Genomic DNA, 27,302 nt, shown 5'->3' with positions numbered 1-27,302 from the left:
AACATGATGACTTGACGCATATATTCATTGCAAAGTGACTACCTCAGTAAGTTTAGTCAACATCTACCACGTCGCATAATTACAAATTCTTTTCTTTCTTGTTTCTTATCATCTTACTTGTTTTCTACTTATGCCATCTGTGCTTTGTTCCTTTTTCACTATTTTTCATCTGTTCTTTGCTCACTTTCCCTCTTTTCCTGTTCGTCCTTTTATCTTATAAGGTACCAGCTTTTTTTGTGTATTTGTAAATTTTTTTGTGGTTTGTTTTGCAGTATTGTTAAGTTGCTTGGAACAGTTTTATCCATTGAGACTTAGCTTTTGTGATTTGTTAGGTGGGACCAGAGCAGTGTTTTTGTTTTCTAGTACTAACTCTTTTCTGCTGAGACAATAGAATTCTGAGTACTCTGACCAGTGTCTTGTGCATTATAAGATTGTCCAGTTTTACTCGTGGGAACAGGCATTATTCCAAGCCCTGTGTAAGGTGCAATTACTGTCCCTATAATCTTTTTGGATGGTTCTTTTGCTAGCATCTGGTAGTTTCCTGATATGTGTATACTGATGCATCTTCTGTCATGTACTCAAGGAAGGTCCTCGGCAGATCTCTGGGGTTCACATTCTGTGCAGCATTCCCTTCTCCATCACTGTCTTGAGAACTGTGTGATCTCTTTGGACACTCAGTTCAGTCTTATCAACTCATGGAGTCCACTGGATTTCCCCTAAGTTTCCCCTTCTCATCTTGCAGCCTGGGTGCTCTTAAGACATTAAGACCCAGCAAATGTTAAGGCTCATCTCCTTTGTTTCTTGTCTCTCAGAGATCACTGTTCTTTGTTGCCTGTTTATTGTCTTGATTACCATTATTTCATATGTTTTATCTTTTTTGGGGGGTTGTTTCATGTTGAGGATAAATCTGGTGCCTGTTACTCTAATTTAAAAAAATCTGTTTTTTTTTTTAATGAAGCACAACTTCTTTGATAAACTTTCAATGCTTTGCTTTATTTGACGTCCTCTGACATTTCTACCCTAATGTCCCAGCCATTAAGTCATAATCTATTCTTTTAATCAGATTTTATTTCTCCAGGTCTTTACCACCTTGTTAAGGCTTAATTCCAGTACTACCACATATATGGAGAAATTGGCATCAGTAATGATTTTGGAAAAACACAGAGGCATTGAATATAGTTCTAAACAGAGACAGAATTCTTAACATACTGTTACTTTATTCTGATAGAACTTTAATAGTATCTTGCCTTTTTTGCTTTACAAGTAGTGAACATTTTATTTATCAGGTGTAAGTACTTAGAATGCAGGTATTGTAAGTTCTTGTATTATAATTTTTGTTGGAGGTATGTATATATGTGGATAGGCAGTTTTCAGAGGGGTTTTTGGAAATATTTAGAAGGGAAAGTGTAGATGAATTGATTTTAGTACTCATTATAGATTCTCTAGGGTGATGACTTTTCTAGGAGTAAGCCAACCATGACTCTGTACTCATGCTAAATTATAAAGCTTGTAGGTAAGGCTGCATCACCAGTGACTTGGGCATTTTCTTCTTCTTTCACATTATTTTTGAGGATGGTCACCCTATACTCTGTCTTTTGGCCCTATATTTAGTGCCCAGAAATGTCTCTCTGAGTACCAATGATGTGAAATACCTTTGAATTGTTAAGCGTATCTGCATTTTATATGCATTTGGTCCGCAGGCAAGGCCAGGTGAGATGGGTTATTTCAAAATCTGGAGATTTATCTATGTGAGGAAGATACTAAGAGTAGTGGTTGTCTACACAGGAGACAAATTCAGCCCTGGTGCAACTGTGTTGTGTTGCATAGGAGCCCACGGGCTATTCAGGGCCAATGAATCAGTGTCTATGGTGAAAGGCCACCAGCCAAACCTGAATTTGCAACTATTATAAATAGATCAAGGCCCACGGCAGTAATTTATCTTCTCAGTACAGCTGCTGCCTCCATCCCTTAAAGACTGGAGGAGAGTGTGGTGAGACAGGAGAGTTCTGAGTGAGTGGTGGGAGCCAGACTCGGGGGAAATGTGGACATAGGCAGGATGCAGCTTCTGTGCAGGGCCCAGGCCAGCCTTCAAGAAAGAAAGCAGAGAAGTAGTAAGTGAGACATGGAAACATCCCTCTTCTATTCTTTGATGAGAATCCATTCCTTCTCCATATAAGCATTACCTCACCCAGGGCACATTTTTATTAGACATGTTCCTACTACTACATGCAGTTGACATTCTGAAAATGTTGATTATTTCTATTCTTTAAACTGGTTAGATCTCAATGATAAGGATAATGCTATTTTCTTTTGTTTTACTTTTATTATGTAAGGCTCTGGGTCAGGAATTTAGTTGTGTAAACAAAAGAAGAAGCTAAAACTAAATCTATGTGATTTAATTGTCTTTAGGGCTAAAAGCAAAAATATTCCAAGTCTCGGATGCAGAAGCAATTGGCTTCTAGAGTTAATAATAGAAGAAAGATGGTCATCAGAGAGTACTTCAGGAAAAATATGAGCTGTTTTTTTAAAGGATTAAGAAAAAAACCTAACTAGATTTTAAATCCCTTTAGATATGGGATTCTCTTTTTATCAGTAAACAGACAACAGCATCGCAGACCTTCTGAAAAGGATCAACTTAATTATGCGCCAAGATCTCCTGCTGAGGTGGGGGGAATATTTTGCTTAACGTGGAACAAACAATTCTACAAATGACACTATAACAAGCATGGCCCTGGCATGTGAATATCTGCCCATCGAATACAAATAGTTTTAAGGAATGTCTTTTTCTTTCAGAAGTATTTCTTAATGGTGTATGCAGTTTAATTTTAAAATGGCAAGTCTTCTTATTTAGATGCTTTTAGTTTAGAGTTAAAAAAAAAAAAGTACCTTTGACTCTCTAGCCACATGTCAGTCAAGGAAAAGTCAAATTGTTCAGTTAACACCTTCCTAGGTGAGTGCTACGTTTTCACAGGCAACAACAGCGGTTCACAGTGACAGATTTCCTATCAGAAGCCTCAGTTCAGATCTGTCTCTAAGGGGATTTTCTCTAAAGCAAACATTCTTAAACACTGGCAGAGAAAGGAAAACCAATGTTAATATATCTGGAGTATATAAGGAATTTAAGCCAGAAGATAAAGGATTAAGATGGCTTTACTTTTTTCTTAGGCTTCCAAATATAATCGTGGGGATGTCAACCCAGTATTTTAGGTCCAGTATGATAGAATTGTGTGTTTGTGTGTGTAAGTGTATTGCATTTCTCTTTCTTTAAAGCTAAAATAATGCAACCAATCTACCATTATTGTACTGCCTGCCAATAACACCTTTAGGGCTTCTTTTAAAACTCACTTTTATTACTGTATTTTTCAATTTACAGGGTATATTAAAAAAGTCATATTTCCTAACATTCTGTTAAATGTACTCTATTAAGATGCAAGATAACATATTATCAAGACTTCATATATTCTGTCACTGTCCTTTATCATGAGTATGCTTCACAATCTATAATGGTGCTAAATTTTCAGAATATTCATATGAATACATACGTAGATACCACACTAGTAGTATGATAGACTATAAAGTTCAGTAAATAATTTAGCTTCATGATTTACTGGCCACATAATAATATTAAGTGTATGAAACTCCACAAGCTTCGGTTTTCTTATGTAAAATAAACAATATCAATCATAAAGTTATTAAGAGAATTATGTAAGATTATATTCTCTGAGTGATTTATATTTTATCTGACACATAATGGGTCTCTGTAAGTAACGCTTTCTCTCCTCCTGAAAGCAAATGTGTTTTCTGACACTTGAGTCAGTGGAGCATTCATGCTAATTTAGAAATATGAAGAAGAATACTCTGTTTTCAGCTAGTCTCTTTAGATTAGATTTGGTATATTTACTTGCATTTGGATACATATTTTACATAATATATCTTAATAATTTACATGCCTTTTGTTTTTTTTCCCTCAAATGAGTAAAAGCCCATTTGGGAATGTTCATAGAGAAGGTTCTATAAAAAGCCATTTTAAGTCTAGAACTGACTGGTAAAGTAAAAGAAAAAAATGATAAACTTTGAGAATTAATTTTTTTATGGATTTTGAGAAAGACTCCCAGTGAAAAATCATTCCTGGAGAAGACAGATGAACCCCTGTGCAAGAAGCTAATGATGCATTTACCCCTTTGGAGGTTCACTGTTTTCCTTTTATTTTGTCATTAGATCTTGATGCTTGGTGGGAGGGTCACATTGAAGGAAGGCCTTTGCTAACGATTTGGGCTAAAGGAGGATGTGGGTTTGGCTACTGAGGATAATCAAGGGTGACCAAAAACCAGCAACAGAGATTTGTGAGATACTGATACTTAAGTTTTCCTAAATTTATTCTTATTGTACCTCCAGGCTCTTTACTTATACTCAGGTTTGTTTATTTACCATTTGAATTGGAAACATGTAGTCTTTTTTTTGTTGTTGTTTTGCTGTGGGAGATTTTTTTGTATGTTTTTTTATTGAAGTGTAGTCAGTTTACAGTGTGTCAATTTCTGGTGTACAGCACAATGCTTCAGTCATACATGAACATACGTATATTTGTTTTCATATCCTTTTTCACCATAAGTTACTACAAGATATTGAATGTAGTTCCTTGTGCTGCACAGTGTCATATAGTCTTGAATTGACTTGTAGGATTCATTTCTGGCCATTATCAGAAATGACAGAGAAGTAGAAACTGGGACAACAGAAAGAGAGGATGAGATCATTAAATTTAACTGAGGTCCTGAGATGTGTCAATCACTTCCTTGTAATCTTTAGAGAAACCTTTAAATTAGATATAATTGACATTGTTATTCTAGTTGCTCTTGTTATTATTCCCATTTAATATATAAAGTAACAGAGAGCCAGAAAGGTAAGGTCAATGCCCAAGCCAATGAATTGATAAGGATGGATTTGAACACAAGTCTGCCTGGCCCAGGAAAAGTCAGATATCCACACCATCATTCTAACTTTTAGGGTCAGAGATTCTGTGCCAAGTCACAGTTTTGTCATTGACTAGCAGTCTGAGTTGGGGAAGTCACGTAAGTTTTCTGAGACTGTTTCTACACCTTATGTAGAAGCTTATTGTAGAGCTTATTCATAAGACTTTTTCCCCACTGATAGGAACTTCATCATCTGCAAATAACAAGAATCAAATATATAGTCCATATAATATATTCATATAATATATAGTCTATATAATATCAATGAAGAATCATTCTTTCAAAATTTACCACCTTAATCATTTAAATTTTCTTAATGACCAATTTCCATATAAATTAGTTTCACTGTCTAAAAGGAGAGAAGTTATATAACACAAAGAATGCATTTGTAATTAAGAAAGGTATCAGTTCACTGTTAAAACTGTTTTAATAATTTCTATTAAATAATGAATTCAATAAAATGTTTTCTCATATAGATATGGAAATCTTGTAGAAATTTTGTTTCTTTATTTTATCAAATAGTATTCATCAAGATATAAGAAACTTTCTCAAATCTCTTTGGTGGAACAAAATTTGTCTCATTGTTTCTGAATTCTCCAGTCTATTCATTAGCACTCAAAAAGAAGAAAATCTGTTTTCTGTGTATTTTTACCCTCAACAGATTTAAATATACTACAAAACAAATTTATATAGTGATTGACAAATTTCATTAATTTATAGACCTACATAGCTCAATTTTCTTCATCAATCTTTTGAGCCTTCTTCAGTTTGTATGAAGTAAGAATTTTTTCTTTACTTTTAGGAAATTTAACTCCAGTTTCTCTCTCCTCCATCATTTTCCCTCACCATTCATTTCTTTCCTCCCATCTCTTCATTTTTATTCTTAACTCTTCTCTTTGCAGCTTATTCCTTCTTTATATTCTCCCCAATTCCAATAAGATCTCTCTCAGTAAATATAATATTAACTCTAGGTATTTTATCTCCTTACCTCAAACATGTTACCTAGATGATTGAATTTTGAATTTCTTCTACCCTCATTCAGAATCATATGCATATCCATTTGCCAAAAAGAAATTATTCATCCAATATTGGTGGGAAAAAGCACAGAATTATAGTGTTATGCATCTGTCATCTCTCCTATTTTGGTGACAATTTTGATAACCCATTTTCCAGTTGAATATTTATATCACATAAATCTGCTCTTAATGTACAATAAAGAATAATTACTATAGTCCAAACTCTTTCCAAAAATCAGAACCTTGATCTTTGTAATGTCCTATCATAGTCAGCAGACCAGTTTGAGAAAAGATATTTAGGTCTTTCTTGACCTTTGCTTTGGTGATATGTCATCCACTTGTTTGAGAGATGTCTTACAAAATATGATATAATTTTACATAAAACTTATTATTGTATCTGTGTTGGAATCATGATGGGATTATTATTTTAAAAAGATCCTCAGAATAATTTTCTCTCAGGTCTCAGCAAAAAGAAAAAAAGTTTTGTTTGGTGGCAAAAGATCTATTATATTTAATCTCCTGTATATCATATACCTTGTTATTTCCTATTATACCTATTAAAGTTCATTCTCTATCAAGCCCTCACTCCAGATTGTTCAGAATGCTTGCCTTATATTGGAGTCATTTCACATTTAATTATTTCTCATAGATTTGTGCCATCTGAAAGTTTGACAGTGATACATTTCATGCCTTTATATAATTTCTTAATAAAATGCTTAATAAGATTATGTCAAGGATGGGGTATGCTGGCACACCACCAGAATAGTCCCTGCAGATGGCCATCAATTATTATTTTTGGGGTCTAGTTTTTCAGCAGCTTAGAATTAACCCTAAAAATATTATTTAAAATAAATTTATTTATCATCTCTTGAAAGACATAACTGACTTTTGGTTTCAAGATACAGAATGCCCACAGTGTTATATTGGTATATCTTTAGTATGGTTCATTTTGTTGTCTCATCCATTGTCCTCTATAACATTTGGTTTTCTATTTCTCCTTGACACTTTCCCCCTCAGATTTCTTCTTAAGGCAGTATAGATTGATTTCTGTGTCTTAATTTCAGCATACTCTTTGAAAACTGTGATATACACAAATTCATTCCTAAGGATCTACCTTTGAATTTTGGGGGATTCATGTTTGTTTTATTAAATTTTCTGTACAAGATAAACATGTCAGTGCCCTGGAAAAAAAGTTTCAAGTTGTGGACCTGGAACACCTAACTATTACTATAAGAATTCTGTGAATCCACAGTAGCACCTTAAGTATTAAATATAGAATAATTATATAAAACCACAAGTACTACCAGTAGGATGTCTATAATTCGTGTGTGTGTGTGTGTGTGTGTGTGTGTGTATAAGTGTGTTTGTGTGTGCATTTCACTCCTAAAAATATTTGGAGAAAACTTCCCTGAAGCAATGATTTCTTGGTGTATAGCAAGCTTGTAACATGTAACAAGGGGTGATTTTACATAGTGTGCAAGCTAATTATGTATTTTAAATTTCAGATCATGATATCAAGAATCCTGTGGCTCATGATGAATCTAAATATTAAAAAGTTAAGCAATTTAAAAAACAATATTAAGAAAATATGGGTAGAAGGGATACTGGAAAACCACAAATTTGTGAAGATAGTACGTGAATGGGTGAATGGGGGAACATGGCTCTAGTCGGGTACACCAGGCACCTGTTCAGTGGATTCCTCTCACCTTCCCTTCTCCTTAGTAGCTGTTCCCAGTCAGAGTATTTAACTTGGTCTTGTAACATTTGCACCTAATTTCCACTGTTGATATTAATTTGATTAATTTGATAATATATCCCATATATCATGGGATATGTTTTAAAGTGCCAATTCTTTTCTTTCTTAGACATGAAGAACAATCTGATTCTTTGTTGTTTATAGTGATACATTAGAACTCGAAGGAATATTTGAGTGAGCTAAATTAATGCAGATTTAATGATGATTTATATTTTCCATTGAGATACTTTGCTTTCTGCATGTGTCTAATGATAGTATTAATATAATATGTGAATTCTTTGGGCACCTTTATTTAAATTCTCATATTAAATTCAGCCCAAGCATTGGTTTTTTTTTTTGCATTTCTTTCATAGCCTTATGTCTCTGATAAATATGATTCTCGAGCAAATGCAATATTATTACAGAAGGCAAGCAGGCTTATTAAAAGGTGAATAAAGCCATCCAACAGGGCAGTGCTCTATTAAGGTTTTTAAAGATGTTTGGGAGTAAAGCCAAGCAAACAGTCATGTACTGAGAGCATAATCTTAAAAAAAAAAAAAAATCAATACCTTGCTGACTAGGCAGCCAATGAGAAGATGTTAAGATAGGGGCTAACGTGATCATTTACTGATATGTGGCACCTGGTTGAACTGTCAGTCAAGCGAGGGGCATGTTCTCTGGTGAGAGAGAGGGAGAGACCCCCCCCCCCCATAATTTTTTAAATGAGCTAACTTATTTCCCTCAAATTATAAAGTATGTCAGATTATGAGGGAAAAGTACACAGTTCAGGAATAACAAATCTTGTCACTGAAGGCTTTGCAACGTCATCTCTATTTGTCTCTGAGTATAAATTGCACTCGCTACATAAATATCATTTTTTCCTCTGATACAGATCTGTTGCAGCTTCAGAGTTTTGTGGTAAAGGCAGCTGTGTTTTTCTTGAATTGACTTTAGCACAACTTTTGACATGTATACAACTTTAGTCATCTTTTAGAGTCCATGGAACTGAGATCTTGGTGTAAAAATCGCAAAAGAAGGAAGCAATAGAGAACTTTGGAGGAATTACTTGTGTTCCAGTTTCAGAGTGGTTTATAGTGCAGATATCGGATCAGATGGCACGGACTCAGGCCCTGGTTTCAGTTTAAGAGCTGTGGGCTTTGGGACAAGTGATTCATTGTAACATGGGCTTTGGTATTCTCAGCTGTTCAATATACTTTCCTTATTGAGTTGCTAGCAGGGTCACATGAATCAGGGTTAGCCTTGAACTTAGTACAGAGAAAACATTCAATAAATATTAGCTGTTATTATTGTTTTCAAACCAAAACATAAAGTTCAAGCTGGAATCTGAAAATACTAATATCAATTTGAAATGGCTGCTCATAACAATATTTACTTAAGAATGTCTTGGGATAACCAGATTTTACTGTATCAACTACAATAAGATAAAAAATACCAATACTGTAAAAAATCAAAATACAGTTCTGATGGAAATGATAGATCTGTTTGTTACTTTTATTCAGTAAATCTAGTCAGGAAATCAAATTACTGAACTCTAGTCTAACTCTTGACACCGGATGCATTCTATGTTGTGTAAGATTTTCAATATTCTTTCAAAGATGAATTTGGCTTGTTTTTACCTATTGTATATTGTATCACCATAAGCCACTCTGCTGGCTTTGTAAATATAAACACCAAAGCTGAGAACAAGGTAATTATCCAGAATATATACACGCCAAAGACTCCAGTATGGAAATTCTAAGATCTGGATTTCTGTATTGCTGTAATTATTTAGCAGTCCTTCAAATCTCCATCTTTATTTTGCATAAATCTAAATTAGTACCTGAAATTCATTTGTCAAAAAAAGGAAGAGGCTGGATACATATGTTTTTTTCCAAGGAGGAGAAGTAGTAAGAGATATTTATTTGGTAATCACTGTCTAATTGTATGTGTGTAAGTAAATAATATATTTAGTTAAAATTTTCTCTTCGGAAGTCCCACTGTCTTCACTTCACACCTGGGTTTTATAATCCCAAAGAAATGTTCACTGGCTGTCCCACATTAAAAGTAGTTTGGTTCTTCATGTTTGTAATTACTGATTGATACAGTAACTTAACTAGTTACTTATGAATATATCTTATGTGAGAAATACTTATAAGGATATCAAGCAGAAAGGATATTTCACTGTGTTAACTAACTCACAAATATGTCACATTCCATGTAAGAGTGTTAGCGCCTATGCAAGGGGCCTTAGAATGTGTGCCAAGGACAAGATAAAGATGTAAAGGTTATCAATATGAAGTTCTGGTGAATACCACTAAAGAAGGCTGTTTTGAAATAGATATCCACATACCTAACCCATAGAAGAAAGTATTGTTGTTGTAAATATTATCTTTCTTATTCAAATTGGAAAATAAATCAAAACCTTAAATATCAAACCAGAGAACTGGTTAGCTAAACAAGGATATGTCCACAAGATAATAGTACACAGTCATAGAAATGACATTTGTAAAAATTTGTAATGGCCTAAGAAATGATTTACATATAATTTTCAGTGAAATATGCAGCATACAAAATTTTATGTTTATTTTATTTTAATAGTCAGAATAACATGATGGAGTTGATTTCTATGTTATGTGACTATGAGATCTTTGTTTTTATTTTTCTGTATTACATTGTCTTGAATTTCCATAAATTTACTTATGTAATTTTTTAAAAGTGCTATTTTATAAGAAATGCAATAATAATTCAAATTTTAAAAGTTTTATGGACCCCGTAATTAAAATATATGCAGATAAAATTAAAGCACATTTTTGTTTAAAAAGCCCCAGGAGTCTTGTAACCTTTCAAAGTTTTAGTTGGGGAATATAATTACAGCATTTAGGTGTCTTATTTGACCCTAATACTTACATGTGGCCTTGAACAAGTTACCAGTAATTGGGCCTTGCTTGTAAAATGAATAGGATGCCTCACAAAGTTGTGGTGAAATCATTTATTTACTTAAAACAATAAGATATTAAATGTAAAGGATCTAAAGCAGTGCCTGCAGCATAGCAGTCTTTTAAATAAATATCACTTTCCTTCTTCCGAAGATCACATACGTAAATTAAGGTAAAGTTGGTATTACAATTCATGTCTTCTAAATTTTTATTTACTGTTTACGTACTAAATTTCTATCTACTATATTTTTACCATGATTACTGTATAAGTAACTAGTTACTTAATAATTATTACTATTACTTATTACTAATTACTAATTACTACTTACGAAGCCAGGTTTTATTTCAATGCTGTATGTTTTCCTTCAGATTTTAGCCTTCAGGGAATTGAGGCACAAAGAAAAGTAATTACCCTAGGTTGGACACGAGTAGGAGCCAGAATTAAGATTCCAGTTCTAACTTTAATGCTCTGGTTCTTTCCACTGTTACAACTCATTGTCCACACCAAATCAGGGTCTGATGTTGTCCATCCAAAAATGTAAAGTGAATTGAGCTGTGTCTGGTGACTCTAACTAGATAAATGGAATCAACTGTCTGTTAAAAAATATTTTGATAGACTCACCTTTTAATTGCCTTAAATTGCTTTTACTTTGCTTTTAAAATAAAACATGGGATCAATACTTAGAAAAAGTGCAGGGAGAGGCTTCTATTGTTTTTGTCTTAAGCTGGATGAGAAAAGATAAGAGGAACTACTAGACCATGACTACCAGGATCGCTAACCAAGGCTCAAGAGTGACTCTGAGAACAGATACTCTACCCACACCTCTGTATTATGGAGATTTGAGTTGCTCGTCATCTGTGGATCAAAATGCAAATTTGTTTGTATAGTATTACCCTGCAATCTGTCAAGACTACAGGCTGTTGAAAATAGAATGATGAATGGAATAGCAGGGGTTTGGCAGATGACAAAGTGTGTTGGCAAAGGATGAGATAATAACTACTTCCCCCCACTTCACAACCGTAAAGTTACAATACAAATTTCTAAATAAGAAAAAAAAAACCCCACAAATTATTGCCAATTGTGATAGATGGCATTACAGGATGTAATACGACACTTTCTTAAACTGCATAATGTAAATTCAAAAATTTTCCACTGAAAATTACATTGCATTGACGTGCAATTTTAAAAATGTCATTATTGGAGCTTCTAGAGAGCTAACTTATTATAGATTTACCTCTTTATGAAGAAAATATGTCATTGTTAATTTGTTGTACTTTATAAGCCTTTCTCTTCTCTGTCGAGAATAATGTAAAAGTTAAAAAAAAAATTCAAAAGCAAAGCAGAAGTACGAGAATCCCACTGGGACAAGCTGCAGCTGGCATTGTTATTCTCAACCACTGATGCATCCATGTATTATTTCCACTTCCCCTAGAAGAACAGTTTGTGCAAGTAAGTGCTCATTGAGGAATATTACCCTGATTGATGAGAGGTAACATGAAATTAATTTTCGGATCCACTAGACACTTTTAATTCAAGGCAACCTGCAGCTTTTTAGATAATCAATATCACTAAATACTGTAATAGCATGTTATCAGTATATGCTCAAAAAAAATTGTACCATCTCCCATCTTCATGGAAGCCTGGATTTGCAAATCACTTTTAAATAGAGACTGATTCTGAGACTTTTTGTGGAGACTGCATTTCCCAGGCTCTTATAAACCAATGAAATAGCTTGGGAATTATGTAAATTAGCAAACACAGATAAGAATATTAATATTGGGAGTACATACTATTTCTAAGCAAAATATAGTATAATATTTGCATTAGTCAGGACTCTTGTATGTAAATGACAGAAATCCAACCCAAACCAGTGGGAGAATACATTTTCAACCTCAATTCCAAGGAATGGATGGGGTTGACTTCAGAGAACAAGTATTCTCATAGAGTCCAAAGAGCCTTACCTTTTTATTCTCCCATTCTAAGCTATTCCTTACCTTATCTTCTGAGTTGGATACTTTCTACATGGTTTTTTAAATGACCTATGGTGACTTGAGGTTGTGATACTTACAGTCACAAAAGGAAAGAAATGTTCTCTTTCAGTAGCCATGGAAATCACCTCAAATGTCTTTAATTGGTCTTGTTTACTTATTGAGTCTTAAATTGCCTATCCCTATACCCATTTTTTACTTCCTCCTTAGAAACAGAACTCTGTCTTATGCTGACACATTGCTATTCAGAATGTCATCACATTTCCCATCTCCCTTTGTAGCTAGATGTCATGTGACCAAGTTCCGACCATTGAAATGTAAGCAGAAGTATTATGTGGGACTTCCAGAGAGACTATTTTAAAGGAGTTTTCTTAAAGCAAAAAGGCTTCTTTTTTTTTTTTTTTTTTTTTTTTTTTTTTTTTTTTTTTTTGCCTTTCTGCCCTTAATCCTTCAGGCCTGCAAGGTGATGGCTCAGGCACTAGTAGTCATCTTGGACCATAAAGTGACTAAGAAAAACGGAAGCATTACTTAGGATGGTGGAGCACAGTGATAGAAATCTGGGTTCCTTAGGACATTGTCTAGTCACCATACAATCCTGGCACTGGCCTCCTCCATACATCTTTAATGTTAGGGAAGAATAATCATCTATCAGGTTTAAACTGCAAAATCGTTTTTTAAAAACATCAATAACATGACTATTGTGGACCAATTGTGGTCTAGGGAAAGAGGCCACCTTGGGTCATGTGGTCCTCCCCTGTGACAGAGGAGGCAGTGATCCATGAGTAACAGCTTAACCAGGTGTGGAAATAGTAGTTTCAAAAGGACAAAAAAAAGCCAATTATAATGTTGTATGTCTGCTATCTTCATGTCAACCAAAAAGTATGTGCCAATAAATTCTACCTACTGTAGAAAATAAGGAAGGGAATATGTTTCCTTCTATCCTTGCTGTTGAGGAACTCATAACCAGTCAGCGAGCTTTAGAATATTTGTGATCAGCATGTATAGGTATTCATTTCCATATGATGCTAACAGAGATCAAGAGGGTGATTTAAAGTGAGAGATCAGAATTGCCTAAGTTTGATTTTAAAAAAAGAACATAATAACTTCTACATCAAGAGGTTATGCTTTTATAGTTAACAGAGATTTATCCTGCCGGCAAAAGAAGACAAGATTTTCTACAAAAGAAGGTGCTCCAGTTCTAACTCCATTCTTCTGACTCTATGATGTTATAGTGTGGAACACGGGGAAACAAGGAGCTACTCCACGATGGAGACTCAACTTTGCTGTTCTCATAGTTCTTTTTATCTCAGTGTTTCTAAGGCTCTATTTGCTATTTTTGTAACAAATCTTGTTGCATGTTACCAATCATTTATAATCATAATGTTTCCTGAACTAGAAGAAGGAAAATAGTAGTTACAAAAGAATGTGAGCAAGAGCAATAAAAATAATCCCATCTCCAATATTTCATATTTTTAATATGAAGAGAAACTGGCCAGTTCACTTTCTTAATGATATCTTTTAAAGAATAAAAAATTTTAATCTAGTTTAAGTTCAATTTATCATTTTTTCTTCTATTATTAATGCTTTTTGTGTTCTGTCCAAGAAATCTTTGTCTACTCCAAGATTATGAAAATGCTTTTCTGCACTCTACAAACTTTATATTACATTTATGATCACCTTAGGTTAATTTTTTATATGGTATAATGGATTGAGATTTATGTTTTTCACTTGGATTGCCATTTGTTTCAGTAATATTTGCTGAAGGAAAAAAAAACTCTTCTTTCCTCGTTAAATTGATTTGAGGGTCTTTGTTGATAATCAGTTGACCATATATGTATCCTTATATTTCTGGTTTCATTTTGTTTAATATTATACTCTTTTGATTACTGTAGATTTATAGTAAGTTGAAATCAAGTACTGTAAATTCTCTAACTTTGTTCTTCTTTCAATATTGATGGATTGTTCTAGATTCTTTGCATTTCAATATAATTTTAGAATAATCTATTTCATAAAAATAATTAGATTAGAATAATCTATTTCTTCAAAAATAACTTGCTGGAATTGTGATAAGGGTTGCATTAATTCTATATATTAATTTAAAAAAAATTATAACAACTTGAGTTTTCTAATTCATGAGCATGATACATTACTGCATTTTCTTCAGATATTTTTCACTTTCAACAATGTTTTACAGTTTTCAGTATGAAGATCTTACACAGATTTCATTAGTTTTATTTCTAGATATCTGTTGTTTTGTTGATGTCATTATAAAAGTTGTTTTTAAAGTTACTGTTTTGTTATTGCTAATATATAGAAATATAATTAAACATATACACTGACCTTGTATCCTGTCGCCTTCCCAAATTCACTTAATTCCAGCAGTTTATAGATTCCTTTGGATTTCTTTTGATATAAAGAGAAACTTAAATCTCTTTTTCATCCCTGTCTCTTAGTCCACTTCCCCAGTTCTTGCTCCCCAAAGCATCACTGCACCAGATTTCTTTGTCTCTTTTCAGAAATAAACAATGCGCATGCAAACAAGCACCAACAGTATTGCAGTATACATTACATGTAGTTTTATGCTTTAATTGGTTCCTCAGCTCACCTTTGTGGGAGGATCAAATTTGTCTAAGTATCTACAATTCATTTGGAAACATTAAACAAAGAAAACAAGTTTTCAAATACTACATTTGTTTTCTCCGTATTTGTAATACCAAAAAAATTAAATGACACATTGTTACAAGGCTACTTAACAATGGGGATTAATAGAAAACTCTACATACTGTGAGCATTTTATTTTAATTACTCTAGAGTATTATAATAAAGAATTATATATGTTTTGTTCTACATTTAGCTTTTTGAGGTCATTGATTTTCAATCTCACCTGCTCATCGGAATCACCCTACTTGCTTTAACAAAAATACTAATGTTGGGTTCCACCCCAGAGATTTTGATTTTATTGATATGGGATATGGACTGGGCAAAGGGATTTTTAAAAGTTCCCTAGGTTTTAACATGCAGCCAATTTGAGAAATGCTGTTTTATACCTTGCTAAAAAAAAAAAAAAAAAAAAGCGTATATATTTATTTTTTTCCTCATAGGAGATTTTAAATACAGAACAAGTCTATATAGTTTATGTAGTTTATATTTGTAATTTTTATAAGCAGTGTCATGAATCAAAAAGTTAAGTAACTTGGAAACATAAAATTAAAATAACCTTATGTAAGGCAATTTTCAGGTTACTATTTTTGCATGCCTCAAATGGAAATCTTGCAATGAACTATGGCTTATTCTTGTTAAGAGATGAATGCAAATCTCTTTCAAACACAAAAGATGATGTTTAAACATAGAGAAAAAAGGTGCAGATAAGATTTAGAGGGGGAAAACTTAAAAACACATTAGCAGACAGGCAAGTAGGGACGCAAAAAGGAAGAGAGGGAAATTCTCTCTCTCTATTATAAACACATTAGGCCATCTGTAATATAGACATATTAGTAGAAAAGTGCATTTGAAGTTTATCATGAGAGTTTCTAGTGAAATGTAAAATGTTTCTGGAGCAGGATCTGGATATAAATTTCTCCTTTGCCGTTTAAGACCTTTGTTAAGATCAAAGAAATCACTTAAACTATTTGAGACTTATTTTTCTCATTTGTTTAAATGCATGTAATAACGCTTATGGATGTTATAAAGATTGAGTGTGATCATGTTTTATGAAAATGTGCGCTGAAGAGGTGGTCTGGATCTTCAAAATATGTTCATGTTCATTACATAATTTAAATAATTATGCCTAAATCACTTTTGTTTTCATAATCTTATTTGAATCTGAATTTTATAAGATGCATTTTGAAGAGTAGCAATTGCCACCAAACAGCTCATCTTCTCGTTTAGTTATTTTACTAATCTGAGTCTTAAAAACACTTCACTGGACAGTGTCTCTAATATGGCTGAGAATAAGGAGTTGATCTAAGTATATGAAAGGAAAATGTATCCTTAAATGTGCATTGACATTTATACTCTTAGTATTTTATGAATCTGAGTTTATACTATCTTGAGGCTTTTGATTCTTGCTACTTAGTGTGTTTCATAGACCAAGGACAATGTTATCACTTAGAGAGCTCGTTAGAATTCCAGATCTACTCAATCACAATCTTCATTTTAGCAAAATTCCCAACTAATTAATATGTATGTACATTAAAGTTTAAGAAGCACTGCAGTAGATTATGGTTGGATATTACTCTTATGAAAATTCTAAAATACATAGCCTAAACTTTGAATAAATTCTTATTGTATATGCATTCTGATTTTGGATCCTATGGGCACAGTTGAATTTGTCCTAAAGAACAATAAATCAGGAGTAAAAGTACATTTTTTAATGTTGGCTGTGCCAATTAATGACAGTGAAAATGCACCAAGTTCTTAAACTTCTAAGAGTATCTGTTTTGTTATTGGTAAAATGAAGGGCTAGTTAATACATCTCCTGATACTCACTGGGATTATTAGAGGTTAAATGTGATGGCACTTTAAGAATTTTCAAGGTCTGTATATGTTATGCACTGTTGTAATCTATGAGGTAAATCAGCAAACTTTACATAGGTAAATTTTGAACAAGAACTTCTTAGGTTGGAAAACAAGGTGACAACCACAGAATTTGATTAATAACCATTTCTTTTTGCTGCATTATAGCAGAAATAAAAGGCATCCTAAAGAGATTGTCCTAAAGGAAAGGTAGTTTTGGATAATTTTGATTGTTATTTTTAGTGACTGATTGTGTTGACTTTGAGTGGACGGTCCAATCAGTTGCTTCGTAATTATCTAGCAATAAAAGAATGGCCGATAACAACATAAAACAAGATAGAAAAATGAATTTTATTCAGCACTTGCCTTCAATTTTTCCTAGGGATGCTTCTCAGTAACTGACTTAAGGTGTGAGGCAATGTTATGTCCCCTGGGTTCAGCATGGCATTGAGCACGTTGTAAGGGATATCTTTATGGAAGCCAATGATGCAAATTCTGGTTCTTTCCATTACAGATAAAAAGACTTGTGGTCCTCATGAATTCCAGTGTAAAAACAACAACTGTATTCCAGATCACTGGCGGTGTGATAGTCAAAATGACTGCAGTGATAATTCAGATGAAGAAAGCTGTAGTAAGTAACTTACTTGAGAACGTTGCAAGCTTGACAACCTATTCAACAAACAGGGTAACAATTTTTAGTTCAGTTAAGGTATGAATTTGAAGCTATCTGTCCTGGAGCTCACATTTTTATACATATATTCACATTTGAACAAGAATATTCAGTCTAAATTGACCTGAATCTCAATTAGTAGAATTACTGAAATGCTAATCCTGGGAGTTATTTTCTTAGTTATCAGAATTGGTGTGAAAGTATCATGAGGTTTAATGCAGCCCATTAGTATGCGATGAAGGAAGTCCTTGATACAATTTCATACAAAGAGCTGAATGATGTGGAGACAGTACAAAACAGATCATTCTTTAACCGATGGTATTTGTTCTATTTCAGTCTCTAATCCTTTTTCACTACAGATTTACCCATGAGCATTTTTCAGTGAAATATCATTTATTCTCTCTGGAGTGTTGAACATCATATGTATTCAGGATGTTTTTCTCTGAAAATAGAATAACACTATCATCATCATCTGCCTTCTGGATTTTTATATAATAAATTTTAGAAACAATAATTAACCAACAATTTTATTTTCTTTCTTTCTTTTTTATTTTTTTATTTTTATTTATTTTTTTTTTACATTTTTTATTGAGTTATAATCATTTTACAATGTTGTGTCTAATTCCAGTGTAGAGCACAATTTTTCAGTTATACATGAACATATATATATTCATTGTCACATTTTTTTCTCTGTGAACTACCATAAGATCTTGTATATATTTCCCTGTGCTATACAGTATAATCTTGTTTATCTATTCTACATTTTGAAATCCCAGTCTGTCCCTTCCCACCCCCCAACCCCTTGGCAACCACAAAATTTGTATTCTATGTCTATGAGTCTATTTCTGTTTTGTATTTATGTTTTGTTTTCTTTTGTTTTTTAGATTCCACATATGAGCGATCTCATCTGGTATTTTGCTTTCTCTTTCTGGCTTACTTCACTTAAAATGACATTCTCCAGTAACATCCATGTTGCTGTAAATGGCATTATGGTTTTTATGGCTGAATAGTATTCCATTGTATAACTATACCACATCTTCTTTATCCAGTCATCTGTTGATGGACATTTAGGCTGTCTCCATGTCTTGGCTATTGTAAATAGTGCTGCTATGAACGTTGGGGTGCAGATGTCATTTTGAAGTAGGGTTCCTTCTGGATATATGCCCAGGAGAGGGATTCCTGGGTCATATGATATACCTAGTCTTTTGATGAATCTCCATACTGTTTTCCACAGTGGCTGCACCAAACTGCATCCCCACCAGCAGTGTTGGAGGGTTCCCTTTTCTCCATAGCCTCTCCAGCATTTGTCATTTGTGGATTTTTGAATGACGACCATTCTGACTGGTGTGAGGTGATACCTCATTGTAGTTTTGATTTACATTTCTCTGATAATTAGTGATATTAAACATTTTTCACGTGCCTATTGATCATTTGTGTTTCTTCCTTGGAGAATTGCTTGTTTAGGTCTCTGGTCCATTTTTGGATTGGGTTGTTTGTTTTTTTTCTTATTAAGTCATATGAGCTGCTTACATATTCTGGAGATCAAACCTTTGTTTGTTTCATTTGCAAAATTTTTCTCCCATTCCGTAGGCTGTCTTTTTGTTTTACTTATGGTTTCCTTTGCTGTGCAGAAGCTTGTAAGTTTCATTAGGTCCCATTTGTTTATTCTTGCTTTTATTTCTATTGCTTGAGTAGACTGTTCTAGGAGAACATTTTTGAGATGTATGTCAGATAATGTTTTGCCTATATTTTATTCAAGGAGGTTTATTGTATCTTGTCTTACGTTTAAGTCTTTGATTCATTTTGAGTTTATCTTTTTGTATGGTGTAAGGGAGTGTTCTAGCTTCATTGTTTTACATGCTGCTGTCCAGTTTTCCCAACACCATTTGCTGAAGAGACTGTCTTTATTCCATTGTATATTCTTGCCTCCTTTGTCGAAGATGAGTTGACCAAAAGTTTGTGAGTTCATTTCTGGGCTCTCTATTCTGTTTCATTGGTCTATATGTCTGTTTTTATACCAATACCATGCTGTCTTGATGACTGTAGCTCTATAGTATTGTCTGAAGTCTGGGAGAGTTATTCCTCCAGCCTCTTTCTTTCTCTTCAGTAATGCTTTGGCAATTCTAGGTCTTTTGTGGTTCCATATAAATTTTATTATGATTTATTCTAGTTCTGTGAAATATGTCCTGGGTAATTTGATAGGGATTGCATTAAATCTGTAGATTGCCTTGGGCAATATTGATTCTTCCAATCCAAGAGCATGGGATATCTTTCCATTTTTTAAAGTCTTCTTTAATTTCTTTCATCAATGGTTTATAGTTTTCTGTGTATAATTCTTTCACCTCCTTGGTTAGATTTATTCCTAGGTATTCAATTTTATTTTCTAAAAAGTATGAAAGTATGTAAAATTGTGACAGTATCTCTATATTCTAGCATTAAGTTCTGAATATATTTCTTACTGGCACTTTTTTATACTACTGTTTAAATGAAAATAATAATTAAAAACCATTTATTAATATTCTGCTACTTCCAAAAAGGATCTTATGGTAACAATAGTGTCTACTCTTATACATTGGACTTAGAACATTCATTTCCCAAGATGTAGGAGATAAAATAGGAATTGCTATATTAAAGCATAGGGGTATATTATATAAACACACACACTGGTAGAGTCACAGCCTTAATAAACCACTTGGATATTCAAACCACTTGGATAGCAAAATATCAACTAGTGTTTTGAATAACTTAACCTGATTAGTGTTTGTGGATCAAGTACATTAAGTAAGAAATCTCTAGATCATTATGATTATGGAATACTTTAAATATACGTACCTTTATTACTTACTCTCTTCATTTAGGTATCTTCCAACTGATTATACTCTAGAAAGGTAAAGAGCCTTGCAGAGAATCATTAGTGTTCTAGATTCAGAAATTTGGGGGAAAAAATTAAAAATCTTTATATAGCAGATTCTCAGAGTCTGTCCAGTGATTAAAATTAAAATCTAAGGGGTGATGGTGGTATGCTTAGAGGAATAAATACAAAAAAAGAAACTATTATGTATATACTTTCTATTTATTTTTATATTTCATAACGCAAGTACACAGATAACTACTTAGCTTAGTTTTGGGTACATTTAGTGTTAATTATCAATACTATACCTGAGAGGAAATGCCCTGTGACTAAAGGATATTGAAAACAAGAGAGGGTAAGTGGGAAGGCAACATTGGAAACACATCCTGGAAGACCCTTTATTCAAGTGGTAATTGAAATTGTGTGAGAAGTTAGGTTGCTGAGAAGGGAGAAAGAAGAATGAAGAGTTGAGACATCCTGCTTCTGAGTCTCCGGGGGTTTCCTAAGTGGCTGAATATCATTTTGTTGACATCCTCTAAAAGTCATCTTCTGATGCAAGAAAGAAAGGAGAAGGAACACTGCCTCTCACTTGTCACTGTGGAAACTTAGTGATAAATCATTGTAGCCACAGAGCCCTTAAGAAAAGGTAAGGGAATTGACTGCAGTATCAAGCATTGCAGTATAAAATACCCAATTATGTGTGGATCACTTTTAGTTCCTACTCATTCTGAGCTTGTGGCTAAGGCAAGTAATATTGATGAATTTTCAGAGGAAAGATGACAGTGAACAAGAAGGGAGCATATTGTAGTTGTGACATGGAGGAACAGAGGAATATACAGGACAAGTATCAGAGTTGGTAATATGTTAAACATGTAAGGATATGTAAGAGGAAGAATCAAGGGATCTAGGTAATTGAGTAGTGTTTAAAGATACCGTCTTGACTAGCCCAGAGGAAATGAGATTTAAACACTGAAAATGCCAGCAGTTCTACACAGACAGAAGTTGAGTCTCTGAAGAATGAGAAAAAAATACAATATATCTATAGGGAGCACCAAGAGATTAAAAATATATATATCAGCCTTAGGAAAATATTGTTTCTGTACTAAAATGCTTTGAAGATATTTCTAATATCTTATTATCTATTGAAACTATTATAATAATATAATTATAACAAAACTATTGTAATTATATACATATAATTATGTGTTGTAATTATGACCAAATATAAAATATATCACATAATTATATATATAATTATAATACATATAGATGGCAACAATATACTCAAAAGGGAAGTGGTACATTGTTATCATATTTTATAAAAGTTGTCCAAAAATGATATGCATTTTTGTGCACTTTGTCATTTATTGCTAGCTCTTATTAAGTAGTGAAACATACCAGAGATACTAAATCAGCCTTACAGAACAGCAACATTTTTTTTCCAAATGCCCACATACTGTCACCCAGCATTCACTTCCATTCCATTGCCTCACTTAGTTCTGTATCACATTTATCCTATTTCAATATCTGGAGATGGTCTAAGGAGTAGGACTATGTCCCAGGGTCTACCACAGTGCCTGACACATATTTATAATATTAGCAATGTATTTTAAAAATTGCTTTTGTGCTTCTTTGTTTATGAATCTTAGATAATGAATTGACTTTTTAAATTGTGTTGGAAACATTCCAGGCACAGATATGGGAAGAGTTGGAATAGCAGTCGAGCAATTAACTGCCAGCTATGTTTTAGTTTAATATGCTTTCTACTTTTTTATGTCTACATAGAATAATTAGTCCGTTGTTATTTCATCATCTAATGATGATCATTTCCCTTGTTAAGTGTTCACCAGGGACACTTTGCTTCAGCAATGATTTCTGCTCTTAAACATAAGAAAATGTCATTGTTATTGGAGTTATTTTGTAATCTGGATCAAAGGTTTGGAATTATTTGAGAAATCTCAACATCTATACTATTTTCATCAGCAACAAATATATATGGCATGGATGCCTTCTAAGTAAATGATGTGCAAAATAAAATTATTTCATATCTTTGCATTATTAAAAAGTAACTTGCACTCCAGTAGATTTAAAAATACCAAATAATTTGATTAACTACATTAAGGTTTCTGTAGAAAGACAAGCTGCATCTGCCTTATTTGAATTTCTAGTACTTTCACACTGAATTTCTATCAGAAGATTATTTGTATAGCATGTCATTTGTAATAATTTTATTCTAAAAATTCTCCTCAGAGGCTTACACCCACATTAATATCACTTTTGAACTTATCACCAGGGTTTATGATAATATACTCAGTGGAGAAATTGGAGTGTAGAAACTTTTCTGCTCTGCCATTAACTCTGAGGCTTTGAAAGTTGCTTTTATTTTCTGAATATGGTTTCCTAGATTTCATGCAAGATGGCTTCCAAAGGACCTTTCAGTTCTGACGTGGTATGTTTTTGCTTTCACTCGTGTGGAAGGAAGTGACCAGTTTATATGATGCTCCTATTTTTTTTATCCTTATTATTGAATCCAGATCAGCCTTCTGAAACAGGCCCTATAAAGTCTAGCACATTTAGATGAGATTTATGGTAAGGCTGGTGGTTAATTGTTCACATACGGAGTTTCCTATCTACTTTAGATCCAGGAAATAAATAGTATCACAGCTAGCATGGGAAGAACAGTTTAAAAATTACTGGGGAAGATGTCACATTCAAATTTTCTTTCTGGATGGGTTATCTTCCGGTATAGTCACTTTTTGTTCTTTTTCACAAGAAAAATGCTAACTATCATGCCAAGTTCTAAAAATCATTCTTTTACTTTATCCTGAAAAGATCAAAGGGAGGATAAACAATAAGAGAAAAGAATCACTTAGGGTCGTCGCTCATAACTAAATTACTTTCTCCTCAAGAGAGAAGTTCTCTTTGAGATAACTAGTGACAAAAGATTCTGAGGCATATAGATGAGAGTTAAAAACAGGCTCACTGCCCCATTCCTTGATGATGTTTGCATATGTACAAATAATTTAGGATTATTAGTCAGAAGTAGATTTGCTGGCATTTTTAAAAACATGGTAGAAACATACAGAATTTCCATTTGTACTGAGAAATGCTCTTCCCAGCAAATAACTCAGTTCTTCTGCCCTCATATTGGAACAGAATAATTAACGATGTTAAGTGCACTCTCTATAGATCAAATACTCTGTGGAACTATTGGGCAAATGCCTTGAACTAATGGCTAGACAACTTTTTATAACCTTGCATCAAAAACATCCAGGCCTCCCCATAGCAGAGTGTGTAAAAGCGTGTGAAGTTACTGCTGTTTAGCACATGATGAACATGCTTGCTCTTAATGAGAATAAAGGCAAATTAGAATAGTAAAAGGAAGAATTATCCTGTTCACATACCCTCAGAACCATGAAATTAAATGATTCTACGGCTGTTCTTAAAACACCTAAGTATATGTTTTAAATGTACTCTATTATTTAGTAAAATTATTTTTAATGTTATTTACCATTGTTCAATAAATTGAGCATTAATTAGTTAATGTATTTATTAGTTTCACTGTAATTTCTTCCCCCTAAGAATAAAACTGCAAGAGTCTGCAGACAGAAGGAGGGTGAAATAGCTTCAGTAAGAGGGATAAGAGAAAAAAGGGTTCTGTTTTATTATTATGGTAAAATGAAATAGACATTGCCAGCCATGTGTCTTGGACAATTAACTTGACTTTTCAGGGCTTTGATATTAATCTCTGCAATATGTGAGCACTTACTTCTTCCTCAGTAGTAAGGGAGGCCACGATGTGGCCTAGGAGTAAGAGCCTTGGAATCAGGTTGTCTAGGTTCAAGTTCAGTTCTAGCTCTTCTGCCTGCTGAGTGTTTGGAGTAGGTTTCTTATCCTCACTGTGCCCCAGTTTACTCACCTAAAAAAGAGCCCAACAAAAGCATCTACCTTAGAGAGGTGTTAGGTTTAACTGATGAATTAATTCATGTGCCTGGAATTAACTTCAGCTAGTGCCTAACAACCAATAAGGAATTAGTAGCTGGTAGTTATTATTGTTGTAATTAGTAATATTAGTGTTAATATAGTTCTTTTAAAAATTAAATCATAGTATATGTAAATATAAGGCAAAGACAAAAACAGAAATTACTGTTGCCGCATGCTCTGAACAAAGGAATATTGAGAAATGAGGGGGATCCTCCTGTTACTGGCTTTTTCATTCCACTGATAAGCATCTTCTCTTAGTCAGAGCCTGAAGTTCACATTTTAAAATTAAGTCCTATAGCAGAACAAAATACTCTGATACATATTACGCTTTTCACAGTTCTTCCAGTGTTCTCTGAAGGAATTTTCACGGAGAGATGTAGGAGCCTTCGTGATACCATACATTCAAGATGTTACCCTACAGCTAGAAACCGAGTGATTGTGTAGAGCAGTGTTCAGCTGCCGGCTGAATTATTCATGATCTTTATATAGAAAATTTGGCTTCATATGGATGCTCCTTAAATTTAATTTCTGTTACCTAGTCCTCTTTCCCCCAACTGTTATTTTATGTGAGAGACAGCTGTAAATACAGTTAATGAGTGGAGGAAATGTCCAGGGGGCCTCTCGTCATGCCAGGTATCAGTTCTGTTTAGGGAACCAAAACTAAACAAGAGGTGATCTCCAGCAATCATATTGATTACTTGCGAGAGCAAATTTCTGAAATCCTACTTTATTGTCCAGATGAAACATATTCCACGCAGGAAGGAGTTAAGCCAAATAGCAAGTCATCCTGTTTGGCTTATGTATGTGGAATATGGTGAAGCATAATTAAATTAACAACTGACAAATTATCTTAGGTGACAGGTAAATTACAGAGGGCACAGGCAAACAATTTCACAAACGAATAGGCAATTTTCAAAAAAGAGTCTCCTTTTTTCTCTTCCACTCTTATCCGTCCAGTCATGTCCAAAAATAACCCCATGAACCCTTCTGGTTCTATAAACTCTAAACTTTGTGCAGACAAAATTAAAGAATTAGAAAGTCATTAGAATACATAATACAAGGTTAAGAACTAAAGCCTGGACTCCTTAGTTAATAAGCAGCCCTTTGGGTACAGAGTAACAAAATATCTTATTTAAAGTAAATACATAAAACGACTTAGAATTCCAACTGAAAAAGATTATTGTTGTACTTTAGTATACAGATTTTTATGACTTTTATTTTACTTTGCAGCTGCATTGTTATTAAATGGTAGGCTATTTATCTTTTGTCTTTTTTTCAATTTGTTTCTGTAATGCCACTTTCTATTCACGACTTTAAAAATAAATTGGAAAAATCATTATATTATGTACTATAGATGCTTCACGAAACATTTTTCCTAAACAATTTATTGGTTCTGCTTGGCTAACCTCTTTTTCCTTAGTGCTACCTCACGTTGTATGTCATAAATTTTAGAATGCAGTTGCATAGAATAGAATAACCCTGTGCCATTTTTCTGTCCCCAGAGCCACAAACTTGTACACTGAAAGATTTTCTCTGTGCCAATGGGGACTGTGTTTCTTCAAGGTATTGGTGTGATGGAGATTTTGATTGTGCAGATGGCTCTGATGAGGTAGGTATCTTTGCAAAATCAAACACAAAATAAAGCAGTTCTTTAAAATTGCATTCACAAATATGATTGTTCAATCCAATGAATGTGACAAGGACAGCTCCAATGCACTTTGCTGCTGACACCCTGAGATAAGTATTATACAACTAAGTGGTGCACTGCACACACCTAGCCCAGGGAATAGCTCTTGTGCTCCTACTGACAGTTAATTTTATAGTCTGTTTTACCTCTACTGGTGAATGGCTGGGTTGGGAATAGGATGTTTGGAAACCCTACTCTCTATATAGCTGCTGCCCTTGCCATCTGTGAACTTGTTCATAAATTTGCTGCAGTATTTATGGTCAGGACTAATATTTTTATGCATTTTAAACAGTTTCTTCTCCCCAGTCTCTTTCTTCAGTAGATACAGTCTTACAGACTCGGATGTGGGTCATCAATTTTCATGAAACCACAGGTTTAGCTTTGCTTAGATGATGAATCACAGTCCATTTATAATAAGCTCTGTACACACAGCTTAAGTGAAAAAGTTTAGAATTTCCCTGGGTAATTCTAAAATCTTAGATTGTGCTAACATTTATAATACTTCTCACAATTCGTTATTTATGCTTCTGTGTATTTGTGTTTCAGAAATTAATTACTCCATGATGTTTTAAAATTAATACATGATGCATGGTTATATTTTTTTCTCAATCAAATCGAAAATGACCCCAAGCCCTCACTTTCCAATATCAGGGAGAAGTCCAGTAATAGTCACTTTTCATGATTTTCCTCTGTCAATGATTTCCCATGTTAATATTAGGAACATAGCACTTGTGCGATCAAGTCCACTCAGAGATGAAGGTGGAATGAGGTCTTCAGTCCTCAGTGGCCATCGTGGCTCCTTCTGTTGCACGACGACTCCCTGGAGCTCTGCTGCTCTGACTGACATGGATACGTACTTACCCAGAGTGCCTCCCACTGACTGTAGGCTTCACAAGGGAGAATCTCCCCTGTTGCTCTAGAGGTTTCTGTGTTTCAGATCCAGCTTCCTTAG

The 27,302-nt window shown here is 33.7% G+C and overlaps 1 protein-coding gene across 4 annotated transcripts in view; it reads left to right on the top strand.

Moving 5' to 3' along the window:
- The window catches only part of LRP1B (LDL receptor related protein 1B), a 1,592,931-nt gene that overhangs the window by 1,438,228 nt on the left and 127,401 nt on the right, over positions 1-27,302 (top strand). For all 4 annotated transcript variants that reach the window (XM_064484732.1, XM_031451350.2, XM_064484731.1 and 1 more), the window contains 2 exons: positions 17,673-17,789; positions 26,166-26,272. In XM_064484732.1, the coding sequence (XP_064340802.1) occupies positions 17,673-17,789; positions 26,166-26,272 (224 nt within the window). The remainder of the gene's footprint in view (positions 1-17,672; positions 17,790-26,165; positions 26,273-27,302) is intronic.

This window comes from Camelus dromedarius, chromosome 4, assembly GCF_036321535.1.
Source record: "Camelus dromedarius isolate mCamDro1 chromosome 4, mCamDro1.pat, whole genome shotgun sequence".
In the NCBI taxonomy this organism is placed as follows: Eukaryota; Metazoa; Chordata; class Mammalia; order Artiodactyla; family Camelidae; genus Camelus; species Camelus dromedarius.
The sequence above is the reverse complement of the archived record's forward strand: the minus strand, read 5'-3'. Positions and strand labels throughout refer to the sequence as shown.